The 15,916-nt window shown below is 37.5% G+C and overlaps 1 protein-coding gene and 1 long non-coding RNA gene across 2 annotated transcripts; both read right to left on the bottom strand.

Annotated features, from left to right (window-relative positions):
• Positions 1-93: 93 nt before the first annotated feature.
• On the bottom strand, positions 94-1,101 carry LOC114136939 (uncharacterized). The gene is made up of 3 exons (XR_003593890.1): positions 1,069-1,101; positions 423-475; positions 94-346 (listed from the first exon to the last, which is right to left on the bottom strand). It is a non-coding gene; the product is annotated as an uncharacterized LOC114136939 (long non-coding RNA).
• Positions 1,102-6,925: 5,824 nt separating this feature from the next.
• Positions 6,926-14,758, bottom strand: LOC114136499 (ADP-ribosyl cyclase/cyclic ADP-ribose hydrolase 1-like). Its single transcript, XM_028004501.1, has 8 exons — positions 14,394-14,758; positions 12,520-12,646; positions 12,299-12,434; positions 10,569-10,651; positions 9,778-9,851; positions 8,503-8,589; positions 8,333-8,416; positions 6,926-8,255 (listed from the first exon to the last, which is right to left on the bottom strand). Exons 1-8 carry the CDS (start codon positions 14,570-14,572, stop codon positions 8,198-8,200), a joined length of 828 nt encoding a protein of 275 aa, XP_027860302.1. The 5' UTR covers positions 14,573-14,758; the 3' UTR covers positions 6,926-8,197.
• Between the last annotated feature and the right edge of the window lie 1,158 nt (positions 14,759-15,916).

The raw sequence follows: 15,916 nt of genomic DNA on the forward strand, positions 1-15,916 counted from the left end.
AACCCGAATTTAAACACCAGTTCAGGCGGACAAACCCGCATAAACCACTACAATGCTCACTGCAAACTTAAGATGCACTCGATTAATTGCAAAATGATCACATGCAATCCAAACTCAAGATCACACCAAACAGGATCGGGTCTCAAATATTTAAGATTAACAGCGACATGAGATGTGAGTATTCAGGAAGTGACCCAAAGACAAACGGAGGGCCAAACAAACTAAATAAATGGAAGGTTGTTAGCCCGCCCTCACAAGTACTAAGAGGAGACAAACAATCAAAACTGAGCGGATTAACTAAAAAGAAAATCAAACTCTAAAAGGACAACAGGAAGCAGTGATAAAACTGTAAAAACAAAAAATAAATGCTTATTAAATCACTTTAATCAAGTCAATCTAAAACACATAAAAACACTGCATACCTGCATCGCATAAACTCTGAAGTCAAACTTGATGTAGCAGATCTGGTGCAGCCCTACCAAATAAAAATATAAAAAACAAAAACATACAATTAAATCTGATTCAAATAGACAAATGAATTTGTCTATTTGCGGCGTCGAACAACCACACGCCCAGGTAACACTACCACCGGAACGGCATTAATAGTGCGGCCCTGAATAAAAACACCACATCAGCACAAACTTATTTAAGAGGATCGATTTAAAACAGGGGCTGCACAGTGGCGCAGTTGGTAGCACTGTTGCCTTGCAGCAAGAAGGTCCTGGGTTCGATTCCCGGCCGGGGTCTTTCTGCATGGAGTTTGCATGTTCTCCCTGTGCATGCGTTGGTTCTCTCCGGGTACTCCGGCTTCCTCCCACAGTCCAAAAACATGACTGTTAGGTTAATTGGTCTATCTAAATTCTCCCTAGGTGTGTGTTTGTGTGTGAATGGTTGTTTGTCCTGTATGTCTTTGTGTTGCCCTGCGACAGACTGGCGACCTGTCCGGGGTGTACCCCGCCTCCCGCCTGGAACGTAGCTGGAGATAGGCACCAGCAACCCTCCCGACCCCATTAGGGACAAGGGTGCACGGAAAATGGATGGATGGATGGATTTTTCCTAAAAACCTACCACAGCCAGCAAATAGCGTGAGAAGGACCTCGCTGCAGCAAACAGAAAGGGGCGGGGACGGACCACTGTCAATCTCATACCTTATTTGGAAATGGGACCATTGCACTCCGCAAGTGAAGGGGGCGCTATTTCTTATATAATCTGCGGCTTCCCGTTTTAATTTTCTTTTGAAATCAGCAGTGACGTGCGGTGAGGTTCATAGCTGGTGAGGCACTGACGTCATCAGAATCAGATTTGCAAATAGATGCATAGATTGACAGCAGTTTACAGGTTATGTTTCACTTCTGCATCCTTACACATACAAACTGTAGCTCACAAAACACACATTTCCTTAAAAAACAAAACAAAATAAATGTTATTACTGTCTTACCTGCTTCGATTGAAAGTCCACTTGAGAAAACTTTTTTAGTGTTGTAATGTAGTCATCCATGTTGAAAGTCGGGATGAGCGAGAGGAAAAAAATCACTATCTCTATTATAATCTATCGCTGCACTTGACTTGCTTCCCGAATCGTTTAGCCTAGCTCGCTGTCACTTACTCGGCAGTTGAGGAGTGAACAAGACGAACGTCTGGGATCTTGAGCGCCCCCTGCCATGAGGCAAGAGAACTGCCTGCCTCACCTCGAACCTGTTCTCTGCCGTTTATAATCGCTCATTACACGAAACACGTTACACAAACACAGTTGGTGACAAAAAGCACTGTACATTATATACATAAGCTAAACTATTGGAAATAAGTTCACATATTAAATTTGTTTAAACCATTTTATTGACGCCGTACAGCAACATGCTCTCTCCGCTTAGCAGCCAGCGCAGAGCCAGGGGTTGCGCAATCCAAGGTGAGGCAGAGCTCGCTGCTGCCTCACCGGCATCGCTTCCAAGCATTTGAATGGGAAAATAAGAAAGTTCAGCGATTTTGAACAAATAAAAATCGAAATTGGTGAAGCTACATGAAAAATAAATATTTTTTAGTGCAAACCACCGGATGAATATAACAATTTAAATTACTTTATGATTATATATTTTCTTTCTTTCCATGATGGCAGGTGAGGCAGTGCCTCACCTGCCTCCCCTGACCGCACGTCACTGGAAATCAGTGATATATTTTCACTGTTAGGAAGGAGTTTCACTCTCAGCATGTATTTGAACTTCTCTCTTTTATTAATTTCAACGCAGTTCATAGTTTTTAACAAATTCTGTAGCTTTCGGTGTTTTTCTAAATCTGCTCCTTAGTCGGATCTTTTCGGGGCTGCTACTGCCTCTACTGGCGTGGGGGTGGTAATACAACTAATATGATTACATAACTAAATCAGAATACCACAAAATCTTTATTATTTATTTTTAAATTTCGGCATTACTGAAAGCGTAAAAGATAAATTATCTTATAAAACACCACATTTTTTCATTGTCTTTATTACAATGTTAAGCACTGGAGATAAAATAAAAAATTGGGGACAACGTTACACATCCTGGAAAACTTTAAACATTGGAGATAACAATGTCCCCTATATTTTATATTGTCTCTTTTTCTGTCATCTCAAAGGAATCTTCATGTCGAATCTTCACATCCAAAGACAAACCCCTGTAAAGAAATCAAAATTGTCACATAATTCACAGGAATAGAACGGAACCAGGTTGGATGGATGATGGATAAAGGGACCGAGAATAGATGAATGGAAAGCACGAGGGAGAGAGGTAGGTAGGGAGGTAGGTAGGATGGATGGATGGATGAAGGGAACCAGATTGATTAATCTTGTATATTTAAAGTAGTTTATTGCCTCGTGGTAAATGCACCATAATGGTGCGTTCACACCAGACACAGTATTATTGGAGGGTCCAAAGGAAACAGCGGCTAGAGCTGACGCGTCTGACGTGCCTCCATATACACTGAGAATGTAAACCAGATGTGCAAAATGATAGGTGTAGAGCAAAACGTCAAGTACCTGAATTCTAATGGCGCGTTCACACCAAACGCGTTACGTGCATCAAAAACGTCTCCGATGCTTCAAGTTTGATGCGTGTGCACTTTGAATGCAGACGCTTGACGCGAAATGCTTGACAACTAGCATTTGGTGTGTCTGGTGTACAGTGAAAGACTGGAGGCGCATCGAGGGCACGTCATTGTTTTCCGTTGGACGCTCTTGACGCATCAAACGATTCAAAATGCGCAACGGCCTTCGACGAGCCTCCACATAGACTTTGACTGTAAACCAGACGCGCCTGACAAAATGCGTTTGGTGTGAACGCAGCAAAGTGGACACGCGTTGAACTTGAAGCGTTGGACATGTTTTTGACGTGCGTAATGTGTTTGGTGTGAACGCACCATTAGACCTTGACATTACCAGAACACAAAACTACTCCTAACCTCAGTCTAAACTTAATCTACACCTAACCCAGATACTAAATATAATGCTTCACAGCATTAGAATCAGGCTTCAGTAACATAAATAAGTGAACAATAGAGACTATATAGACACCCTGATGTCAAAACTTAATCGATGGAGTGATTTATGACCTTAATAATTAATTGCCTTTAATTTCCAGAGATAGAAGATGTAAATAAGTCTGAGTGAGAAAAGGTATTCAAGAAATAAACACAGATTCATTGATTGAATTTGTGTTTGATATGCAGCATATATTTGAATTTGTGCAACAAACACCTAAAGAAACAAAAAACTATACAAAACCTGAATGGCCATTCAATTGTCTCAAAGATGGGATTAACAGATGTCAAAAGAATTATTTTTTTTTAAGGAGGGGGAGAGAGGGAGGCATCCAGTCTCCGGAAATTAAAAGCAATTAATTATTAAAGTCATAAATCACTCTATCAATTAAATTTTGACATAAGGGTGTCTATATTGTCTCTCATAATGAATAAAAGGTAATTTCATAGTCTTTAAGGAATCTTGGTGAATGGGAAAGACAACGGTATACTTTAAACTTCTACTTTAATAATTCTGTCTTTTCCACTTTTCCTTCCCTTCCCACTTAGTTAATTGAGAAAACAGATAAATATATGGTAAACTGCTCTAATATTCCCTAAGTAAACAAACATGCTCTGATCTGCATGAAGAGCATGTAAAGTTCTCAATTAACTACTATTCTATTGTCTTTGTCTGCAAAGAAAATATCATCAAGCATAACTTATTTTAAATGCTTTATGTGAATAGCTGCACATTTAATGTGCAATATTTAAGAGTCTTAACCAGGGGTCTCAAACTCTAGTCCTCGAGGGCCGCAGTCCTGCAACTTTTAGATTTGCCTCTGCTGCACCACACCTGAATAGAATAACTAGGTCATTAGCAAGGCTGGGAGAACTGATCAACACAAGGAGGAAGTAATTAAGCCATTTCATTCCAGAGTTTTGTACCTGTGGCACATCTAAAAACTGTAGGACTGCGGCCCTCGAGGACTGGAGTTTGAGACCCCTGGCTTAACTGTGACACTTGCAAAGCATTGTTTGAGGAAACAATGGTAGGTTTCACTCTGCTGCAGCCATCGACCCCTAAAGTTCCCCCTTCTTGCCGCCAGCAAGGAGGAACTTTGCAATCTCCACTAATGCAGGATTCTGAGGGTAGTCGGCACAATGATGTTTTAAATCGATCCTATGTTGTTTTTGTTTTACAAGTTGGTTAACAAATGTACCCCATTATCACTATAAATTCGTTCAGGTGTTCCATATCTGGGAATATCTATCCATATCTGGGAATGATCTCTTTGCAAAGTGACTTTATCCATTTAGAGTATGTATCTATTATAACCAAACAATATTTTTCCCTTCATTCTGATTTAGTTCTATGAAATTCATGTGAATCACTTGAAAAGGATATTTAGGTTCTGGAAACTTTATTCTTCTCGGTGTTAAGTTTCCCTGTTTCACTGTGGGTTATGTTTAGCACAGATCAGAACATGTGATATAAGTTCCAGTAATCTAATCAAGTAATATAAAAGGTAAATCCATAACCCCCCTGATGACGCATTTCATGCAAATGTATCACAATTTCTACTACTTTAAATAGAGATTTCAATGCTGCCCTTTGAGTTATCCACAATCAATTTTCCAATTTGGGCCTTTGCTGTTACATGTCTCTAAATATCTTTTTGTGCATAATAGTTTGTTCCTCTATATCTAACACTTTTATTTCTGCTGATGCTGCCACTTCTGCTCATTCAAATCAGCTTAACCTATTTCCATTAAAGACCTCATTGGTACCTGCTGTGTGTACTACACACTTACAAACTACTAGGTTAGCTGGCAGTTGTTTTGCTTATAGAAGATCTATAAGCAAAGGGGTGTTTTTTTTTACAGATTTACCTGTAAATATTGTCAAATTGATCAAGGTAAAACACCACTAGATGGCCACAGTTATCCCTTAATTAAAAATGACCATCCTGAAATTAAACCAAAATCTCAAATCCTCTAATTTAATATAAATTTTAATGACCATCAATCAATTAATCCTAGATTAAAGGGTTCTAAACTTTAGTCTAGAAAATATTACCTTCATTTACTTTCATCAATTTCAATTAAATGTGGATTCATTTCTTTTTAGAATTAAACTCTAAATTTAGAAGCAACAAATACTTCATGATCTACGAACACTACTGTGTCCATAATTTTCAACACTTAGAGATATTTAATTTAATTCCAAACAAATTCCTTCAGTAAGGAAAAAACCCTTAAGTGTCAGCTGATTTCCAAAAGTTATAAATAGTCCAGAGACCCTTTTTACTTTTTCCATTATTTTTCCTTTTCTCTTTTCTTAGAATTGTTTTAATAATTACCATTGATAACTTTTCCACTTTATTATTTTTATTACTAGTTTTGTTTTGTTAAAGATAACTGCCCTTTACTTAAAAGGAAAAACTTCTTTTTTAAAAAACAAAAACAAAAAACAAACAGAATAATTTATTTCAGTATGATCTAAACCGTCAAGATGACTCTATTTTCCCAAAACAGTCCATATTATACTGTATCTCTAAAACGCCATCATTCGTTTCTAATCTTTAGTGATTTATAGTTGGTGGAATTCCATAACATAATGTGTTAGCTCATTGCAGAACTTAAATGTTTACAGATTCACTTCACGGTTTCCTAATCTTTAGCTTCTTCCCAGGATTCAGAAGTAACCAGAACAACCTCAGAGATCTTCTCTAATATCCAGCTGAATACCTCAATTTAGGCTTTGATGAGAAGAGAGCTGCTCTTTTCTCATCAAAGCCTAAATTGAGGTATTCAGCTGGATAATGTTCAGGTTGGCACCTTAACACTTGCTTGTCAACCTCTCTGGATGTCCACTCAAGGCATCACAATACCAAATTATTATTTTCTTTGCAGTTTTCAGTTTACGCGGACTCCGCCGTCCTTCTGTTACGGATTTTTCAGTCCTTCTGTTACCTATCAGTGCCTAGGATTCATGGGGTTTTACACCCCAACGACCCTCAATCGTTCGCTCACTTTTTAATTTAAACGCTACTCACTTGAGATTGAAGACTGCAAATGAATTTCTATGTGGAATCTGGGAATACAAAGACAGGCGGCTGTGATGTCACAGACAGGATGAGTGACATCACAGCTTGACATCAAAGCCACAAGACGTCTGTTGGGTGAGGGAGAGGGAGAGGGGGCGGATGTTGTTTTTTAAACTTTATTTGCAGACACACGGTATAACGACAGAGTTATACCTCATTTGTTCTGCCTCAAGAAAAAACAAATACAGATAAACATATTCAAGATAAAGAAAAAGCTAAGGGTTCATTTAAAGCAATACAGATTTCAATTGTTTAATAGCTATTTTCTGTAGCTCTTTTCTTGTCATCTCAAAGGAATCTTCACATTCAAAGACAAACTCCCAGGATTTTCTGGTTTTATTCATTTTTATTTTTCACAGATTGTGAGAACATCCCACCTTTAAATGGCTTGTTTTCCAGTAGAGAAGAGACATAAAAAAAAAATAAGTTGCCAAAATAATAAATTTTTTAAAATAAAATGTTCACTTAGAAATTCTGCAACAGGATAATAATGCAAGGATTGCACGTTTTTTTTTGTAGTTTACAAAACAGATCGCGTTTTGACATAATCTTTCATAAATGTTGATTTAATTTTTGTAGTTTTTACAACTTTATTTTGATGTGGCATCTTATTTGGTTGTTCAGTGGCCAGAGTTTATCTCCATCAGACAAGAGGCAGGTTACACCTGAAGGTCACCAGAAAGGACTAAAATAGCACACTCATACGTTAGAGCAATTTAGATATACTAAACACCTGAAACATTACATTCTTAGGAAAAAGAATAATCCAAAATAAAGTCCTAAATCTATCTTTAAAAAAGGAAACCCAACACATTCAGGCAATGACCTGAGCTAGACCCAAAAACAAGCGAAACGAGGACCTCTGGTGGCTGTAAAAGGATAAAGAACAAATCTCACAAATAGAACAACAAAAACAATTCAAGTCAGAAATACTCCAAACCCCAAAGGGAAATCAATTTCTGATTTAATTCATATTATCCAAGTATCTTCAAAGAGTTTTTGTAGATGTAGATGACTCTGGGCAGGAAGGATCTCCTGTAGCAGTCTGTATAACAGCAGCTGTGATGAAGTCTCATGACTGAAGATATGCTGTTTCATAGGAGTTTCATGAAGTTGATCCTGTGGGTCGTCCGTAATGTTCTTCAGTTTATAAAGAATTTCTAGATCCCACATCCGTCCCCAGAACAGAACCAGACCTCCTTATCACCGTCTTTATCATAATCAAACAAAAAAAAACATCTAGTGACATTTCAAAAGTCACCAGCCATGACACAGTCCTCTAGAAAATGAACCCATTTCACTTTTACTGACACGTATGACCTTTATTCTACAATATATCACTTTCATTCAGAAATATAGCAGTTGGATGCATTTACCAACTGCTCCTTACTTGAACACATATAGCAGCCTTTTTATTTAACACTACAGGACATATAATAATAATAATAATAATAATAATAATAATAATAATAATAATAATAACAATTCCCTAATTACAACCTTGACAATAAAAAGACATAATCCGTGTTGTACTGACTGACAAATATTAAAAGATTAAGATTGGTTTAAAATAGTTCCATCTGTTGGTTTTTTCAGTGTCACCAACAGGCACCACAAGGTTTCTCCGGGTCAGAGCCACACTTCTCGATTTGAGACCTTGAACAGAAAAATCAATAAGGCATTAGAAGACATAACGATGTTTCATCCGTTCATGTAACTCATATTTTTCTCACCTGAGCACTTCCAAGCAGCTGTAACTGATCCCTTTGTCCAACGCCATCACCAAGTTTTGCAAAGATGGATTTGTGCAATTTGTTCTGAGAAAGTAAAACACGGAAAGATGTTTTTTCCTCCATTTCTGCTAATAGTGTTAAATCAGACAGCTACATTTGATGAATCTTACACAGAGTTCTTCTGGATGACCAGAACAACATTCATGTTTTTCACCCTGGGAGACTTAAACCTCTTCACCTCAACGCTGCCAAAAATACTGAAAATAAAAACAAAAGTGAATTAATTTAAGCCATTGAGCAGCATTTATAGCAGACACCAACAGCAAACAACTACCCTTAATAGCCAGTTGATCATCTAATTATATATATATATTTATATATACTAAAAGTGAATGTAGAGTTGGAAAATGTAAAACATATCGTTTGCTTTTAAGTGTTTTTGACAAAAAATGAGCAAGGTTTAGATCTGGGATTGGTCACTCAACCCTGAAATGGCGGAGTGATCATTTGAAAAGTTGATTTCTTTATGTTACCTACAATATAAACACTCTAACAATAGCAAACTTGCTGCTGCTCTGTGTTGTTTTGTGTTTATGGCGTTGTTTTGTGGCAGGCTTTATAAGTTGGAATAAAGAAAATTGCAACTGACCTAAATTTGCCCGTGTATAGATTCAGAGCAACACTTTCACAGCTTGAACTGTGACGAATGAGTGGAATAATCTGGCTGCAAGCACAGTTTTCAATCCCCCACCGTACTCTGGGTATTCTATTGTCTACTTTCTTGTCTGGATGCCAAAACTACCCCTAACCCTCAATTATTAAACTACATTGATAAGTTTCAGATCCTTAGAGTTGGTCTGGTTCTCATAGTGTTCTTGAAATACTACTACAAACCAAACTGGACATGGTGCCAAGTTCATCTCATTATTATGCGTGCAGGATTGTACAAGAAAAAAAAAAAAGTCCATTCTCACAGTTGGAGAACAGAAGCAATGCCTGGCATCCTGAGGTCACAGAGTCTCCATAACAACCACTAGATGCAATCTGCATGCCTGCTGGTTGTTTTGGAGAATATTCTGACATCATTCACTTTTACAGAGGAAGACTACGTATACGCAGCTGTGTTATCAAAAAGGTGACAAAAGGGGATTTGCAAGGTTGTTAAAAGTCAACTCAGTGGACAAACATGGACAAAAACTGTCTCATTTTCCTCACTTTCTGCATCACTTAATGCACAAAAAAGTTATCAAAATTGGTTGTGATACTTATCTTTAACTGATCAGTTTGACTACTTGCTCCTGGATTTAAAATAGGAATACAATGCAGGTTTTAGGTGAATCACAAAATATAATGTAATATGTTTGAAGTGCCTTTCAAGAGCAATTATTTACGTATATAAAAAGCATCAAAAGTGACAATATGTCTACTAAGAGTGTTAATCCCACCTTTGTGTATCGAATGGAGTTGTGATGGAACCGTTTAGCATCGCGGTGACGTTTCCACAGGCAGCATCTCCAAACTGCACATAAAATATACATTAGATTTATACATCAAACCCTCTTTATGGTATTATTATTAAAACAGTAGTGCTGCCCCTGTTTTATTCTTCTTGTAGAAGTGTTCTTTGTAATTTCTGAAGTAGTTTAGCAATGAATGAAAAGTGGTATAATTGTTTCATCTCTCTCTTTTCAAGAATCATAAGGTTAAAGTCCACATTCATGTAACATATTTAAATAAAGAAGAAAAACATTCAAAAGACTGCAAAGAACTAGGCTTTTATAGAAAGGAAGCCAATTGTTATGAAATCTTTCTCTGTGTCGCTGCATTTTAGTCTCTATAAAATAGTTCTGAAATATTCTTCCACAAACTAAATGTAATCTTATTCTAGTTATTACTTTTTCTTCTAAACTACTGTGTAAAAAGCAGAAGTTACATGTGGATTTGGGTTCATTTATACACATTTTCTGAGGTTGATTTATTTTGCGTCTCTGCTGCCAAACCAAGAATCCTCCTCTGAATGTGTGGGCTGCTGCTTTCTCAGGAGGGAGCAGTGCAATGCGGCTCCATGGAGACCCAGACAAAGCCTCATTGATGAAGACCTTTTTCTGTTCTCCGCTACATTGTTATCAGCAGAGAACTGTAAAGCCACGTGGAGTTGTTACCCATCCATGGCCCAAACTCACAGCCGTGTTATTTCCTGGAGTAAAAAACATGTATCTCGCTCTTCTTGACTCACCGCAGTCGAGACTCTTCTCCAGAAAGAGCGAGGAGGGTTGTTCTCACAGTCTAGCCATCCAGGGCAGTCAGTGGTAAGCGTTTCTATAACAACACCACCAAGACAGTCAGGTTCTCACATAAAAAGTGAACTGAAACTACAGAATGTGATGTCCAAACACTGCAGCAATGAGTTGTAGTTGAAGAATTAAATGGAAAAAATGGAAAACTATTTCAGGCTCACAAAGTACTCCAGAGGATTTCTCATATTTACTATAAATATATAAAAAAATTGACCAAATCTTTTTCCTCAGTGAGATAAATTTGAGACATTTTGAGACTTTTCAAGACTCTGATGATACATCAATTATGGAAAAAAACCTTTGGTAACTTTGCCTAATAACTTCATTGAACTTCATGTATAAATACAGATCTCACACAATGATCAACTTTATCAAATGAAGGAGAGAGATCAACAAAAATAACATGTATTTTCATAAACAATTAAAAATAAAACATTTTGACCACATATTAAATATTTGTTTATTTTTCTTGCTCTCATATTGTCGAAGAGCATGGAGTTTATCAAAGCATAATTAATGCTTTTAAAACAACTTAATGTTTCAATTAAGACCATAGTTTAAATTTTAGCTTTTATTTTATTCCAATTTGGGTTTCATACTTTTGTACCTCCATATAGATATATATAAATGTACCCATATATAATGTAATGTTAGACAACATAGCAAGGATGTTTAGATTTTACAGTTTTAGTAGCAGAGTCCTTTTCACTTAAAATAGCGACTGTCCAGATCCTGAAGTTTTGTTACAGAGTAATGACACCAAATTCCACAAGAAGAATAACAACAAATATTTGGACATTTAAAGACACAGTAAGAGCAGCTGGAGAACTAGTGAAAGTGAGCACATAAAAAAATAAGATGGCATATTTTTCTGCGATTGCAGCTGAAAGTATTTTGGTTTATATTCCTTTCCGATTTACACATCTAGACATTGAAACTATGAACAACTCTCTAAGCAAAAATAACTTCAACTCAGACTGACTGGATAGAAATTGTCTGCCAATATCAAATCTAAATCCTTCCCACAGATTCTCAATTAAACTTAGATTTGGACTTTGACTAGGCCATGCGAACACATAGATATAATCTTTGTTTGAAACTTTTCCAGTCTGGTTCTGGGTGTGTGTTTAGAGTCTTTGTCCTCCATTCCAGCACCAAGCCCTTTAGCCTCAAACAGGTTTTCCTTTACAGATGCCTCATCCTTCATGCATCTCTCCATCAACTGTGACAAGCTTCCCTGTTCCAGCAGAAGAAAAGCATCTCCATAGCCTGATGTCATAACTGTATATATGGGCAAATCAAATTTACTGCTCTAACATAAAAAGGTCCATATAAAATACATTTAAGTTTGTCTGTAATGAGACAAAGTGCGAATAAGAACAAGCAGCGTCCAAACGTCTGCAAAACACTGTATCTGCTGTCATGATATAATATGTGAAGTTTCTAGGAAGCCAAGTCAGTTCCAAACTTTAACTTCAGCTTTCTGAATGTTCCATGTGAAAATGAAAATAAATTAATATCTAAAACAATAGAAAATACCAAAACCTGTCTGACAAAACAAACAAATAACATGTCAGTACCTGCTCAATGGATTTTGTACAAGTAAATCAAGCATTCACCAAGGTAAAAAAACAAAACAAAACCAGCTCTTGCCTTCCACTATTCTTACCATTGCTGCCCTTCTTTCCACACCAGGTCAAGCTGTTCAGGACTGATCCTAGCAGGGTTTCCTCCACAGTCTGAAAACAGTCCTTCTTCCTAGAGAAGTCTTGGACCACGTCCTTTGTTTTGCTCCAGAACAACAGCTATCCCGAAACACAATCAACACAATGCAATCACAACACGTGGCATAAAGCAGAATTAAGATGCGTTATTTTTTATCAGTTTTACTCTGTTGCATGAAGATTCCAAAGGAGCTGCAGCAATGAGGGAATCGTAGGCGTTTGGGGGAACTTCACAAGGATCTTGGTTCACGTAGGCTTGCTGAAATAATTCCCATATGTGTTCGCAGTTATACCTGAAAGGGGAAGGTCAGAGTTAGGCTTTCAAATGTTGTGGAGATGAAGTTTGTCAGCATACATCTTAATGAGAATTCCCTTGTTTCCAAACGAAAATATGAAAAATATTTTATTCTTTTGTACAGTGTTCCTATAGTGAACTAGATTACACTCTCCAATTTTTTTCAGTTAATAAAATGTTGAAGTTCAATGTACAGTTACAGGAATTTTCTCTACTTTATCTAAAAACAACATTAAACTGTTGGCTAGTAAATAAAACAAATACTACTTGTGTTCTGATTTTTATGATCTAAAAATTTCCAGGAAAGCTTTTCCTAAAATGTTCAACTCCAGAACTGACATGATAAAAACAGCTGGCATAATGGGTCCTTCTTCTGGAAACTAGCTGGACCAGCTAGTCCAGCTACCAGAACACCTTGGCCAACTGAGTCCACTATCTAGCTTGTAGCCAACTGCAAACTGGACTTCTTTCTTCTTCTTCTCGCTTTTCCAGGAAGGCGGTTGCATAGAACTTGACTAATTGGCTCAAATATGTGTGGAGCGGAGAATAACAACGACAGGTGAAAGTCATCACTGGTGCAATAACAATGCCAACATCACAAATTTCATTTCACTCTGATAGGGGCCTTTATTTTCTAGTGACTTTTATTTTATAGTAGATCCACTGGAAAGTGGGTTGTGACAGAGGGGGAAGACATGTGGCAAAGGTCAACGGCCGCACTGATGACCAAAACCGCTCTACCCGATGCGTCACCGCCGCGCCCATCAACATTTAAAACCTAATCCTTTAAACCTCTACAACTTTCTGGACCAGCTTTTATAAGACAGGTGATTTTGCATCAAAACTAGGAACACTCAGCATTTTCTGTGTATTAATGCAAGAACTGAGACCATCTATTTTGAACATACACTTTGGTACAAAATTATTGAAAATCTTTCAATTTTTAGCATTTTTTTGTTTTGGATTCAAACTACTTTCCCTATCAGACAAACCGTTGTTTTACTTTAGGTCTTGTTGTCCTTCAGGAAAAGTTGGAATCAGAATGTCAGAAAACACAAAATCAATAGCAAACAGGAAAAGCCTGATTAGTGCATCAAGTTAGTAAGATGTGGATTAGGATGAGGACCTAGATTGATGAAAACAAGTAAAATAAATCTTGAACTTAAAAATCAGACCTTTGCTAAAATCTTATACCAAAAACAGTAGATTTCATTTTTTGATTGCTGTTGTTCATGACGAGATATGCGTCTAATCAGTATTTACTGATCACTGTTTTGACACAGCATGTTAAGCGATTTCATGTAAAGCAGTTTATGACTTTAATACTGCAGTGCAAGCTGCAACAACTTTCAATGAAAATCCATATATTTTGATCGTATAAAAATATGCTTTTAAATATAATCGTGTGATTTATATATAAATGTGACTCTTACATTGTTGGCATAACAAATGGAATGGTTCAATTTGTGTGTAAATTCATACACGTGAAGATTTAGATGTACAAAGGAACTTTTTTTCATGAACGCGAGAAGTCGCTCAGTATCTGCAGAGGAGATGCAAGATGTTTAAACGATGCATCAGCAGAAACCGCCCATGCTTTAAATAACGTGATCATTTGTTGCTCAACAGCTGGTCTCCTGTTGAATGATTTGAAGCAATATTGCCAAGTTTTTTCAGCGTCTAAAGTTGTTGCTGACTCCTGAGCATCTTGAACTCCGCAGGCGCTTAAAAATAGCAACACTCACCCTTTGAACTTCTGACATCTCTCCATGAACGTGTCTTTAAACTCTTCTCTTCCCCGACTTAGGGTCACTCCTAACACAACAGCGAGGATAATCACAAGAAGGGCCACCGCGGTCACAGCCAGAATGAAGCCGCGTCTTCTGCGCTTCTTTTCCGAGCCGCGAATCTCCCCGCTCTCCATAGCTTTGACCCCGTGGGAGCGTCACAAATTAGCGGAGGGGTGACTTATCAGCTCGTTTGTTGTCACTTCTACTTGACTCGCGGTCAGGATGTCTTTTTATAGGCGCGCCGCGCGCGTGAGCAACCGTGACGTGACGCGAGTGAAGAGAACCCTGTGGGATTTTACCAGAGCAGCTTCTTGCAGTGCAGTGCACTGCAGTTGCTGACTGCTGACTGAAGCACTGCAGTGCTTCTTGCACTGGGGGGGACCCCAAGCCACTGGTTTAGTACTAGAATATGGTATTCTAGAAGTTACTTACAACGAGTTAAATTTGTGGGAAATAAGTTCTAAATTACCAACAGAGATCAGTTAAGGCAAATATAAAGTGAATAAATACATAACACAGCTTTAAAATTTGATTTCATTCATAAAAGGGAGAAAAACTATTCATCTTTCTCCTGCATGTCGTTTGCAGCAACATGCAGGTAGTCATGTTGCTGCAATCATGTTGCAGCAACATGATTGCATGTCATGTTGCCCCCCCAATCACTATAAAGACACTTAAGCTATCTCTAAGGGTAGTGAGACTTTTGAGCAATAGCAGCCTGACCTGTAGGGGCATGGCATAATCTGTCAGTAAAATTTGGTCTGGATTTTGACTAGACCAGTCTTAAACCTTGTACTTGATCATACGATTATGAACTGACAGTAAGACTTTCTTCCTCAGAATTTTTCAGCTGAAGAAATCATTGGTTCATTAATTATGGGAAGTCGTCCTGAAGCAGTATGTGAAAGTTAGTCATAACCTTTAGCAAACATTTCCCAAACCTCTGCTAAAATCTTATATCAACAACAAATGCATTTTAGTTTTTGCAGGATTCTGTTGTTCATGATGGGATACATCTATCAGGAATTATATTTATTGATCACTGTGTCAAATTAAGCTGTTTTTCATTAAGCATTTCTGAATATCTTCCCAACTGCACTGCAAGATGCATAAATGTTAAACAAAAATCCAAATATTTTGCACTTCATAACAATCGTTGGTTTTTATGTCATCATGTAATTTAAATACAAAATATGTAACTAACAAAGTAAATAATACAATAGTGGTGTAAATACAAACACATGCAGAAATGGATGTGTACAGGATTTAATCTGGCCACAAGAGGTTAAACATTCAGCTTGGCGACTTATGTAGAGGGTTGGGTTGGGTTGGACGTCATGGAACGAATAAAGCTGGGTGGCAGCGTAGTGCAATTGTATGAGAAAGCAATAGATGAAAGCATCTAACCTGCGTCATATTCCCAATATATACAGATCATATATGGAATTGCAACTGCCAGCCTTTCAAAAGCCCCAATT

Source organism: Xiphophorus couchianus, chromosome 21 (assembly GCF_001444195.1).
Source record: "Xiphophorus couchianus chromosome 21, X_couchianus-1.0, whole genome shotgun sequence".
NCBI classification, from domain to species: domain Eukaryota; kingdom Metazoa; phylum Chordata; class Actinopteri; order Cyprinodontiformes; family Poeciliidae; genus Xiphophorus; species Xiphophorus couchianus.

Bases quoted from the DNA above. Each gene is read 5' to 3' on its own strand.
- LOC114136499 (XM_028004501.1), bottom strand. From the start codon at position 14,572: ATGGAGAGCGGGGAGATTCGCGGCTCGGAAAAGAAGCGCAGAAGACGC. The intron at 12,647-14,393 runs GTGAGTGTTGCT...TTCCCCTTTCAG, and splicing joins AGATGTCAGAAGTTCAAAGG to GTATAACTGCGAACACATAT. The intron at 8,256-8,332 runs GTGAGAAAAATA...TTTCTGTTCAAG, and splicing joins AGCTGCTTGGAAGTGCTCAG to GTCTCAAATCGAGAAGTGTG.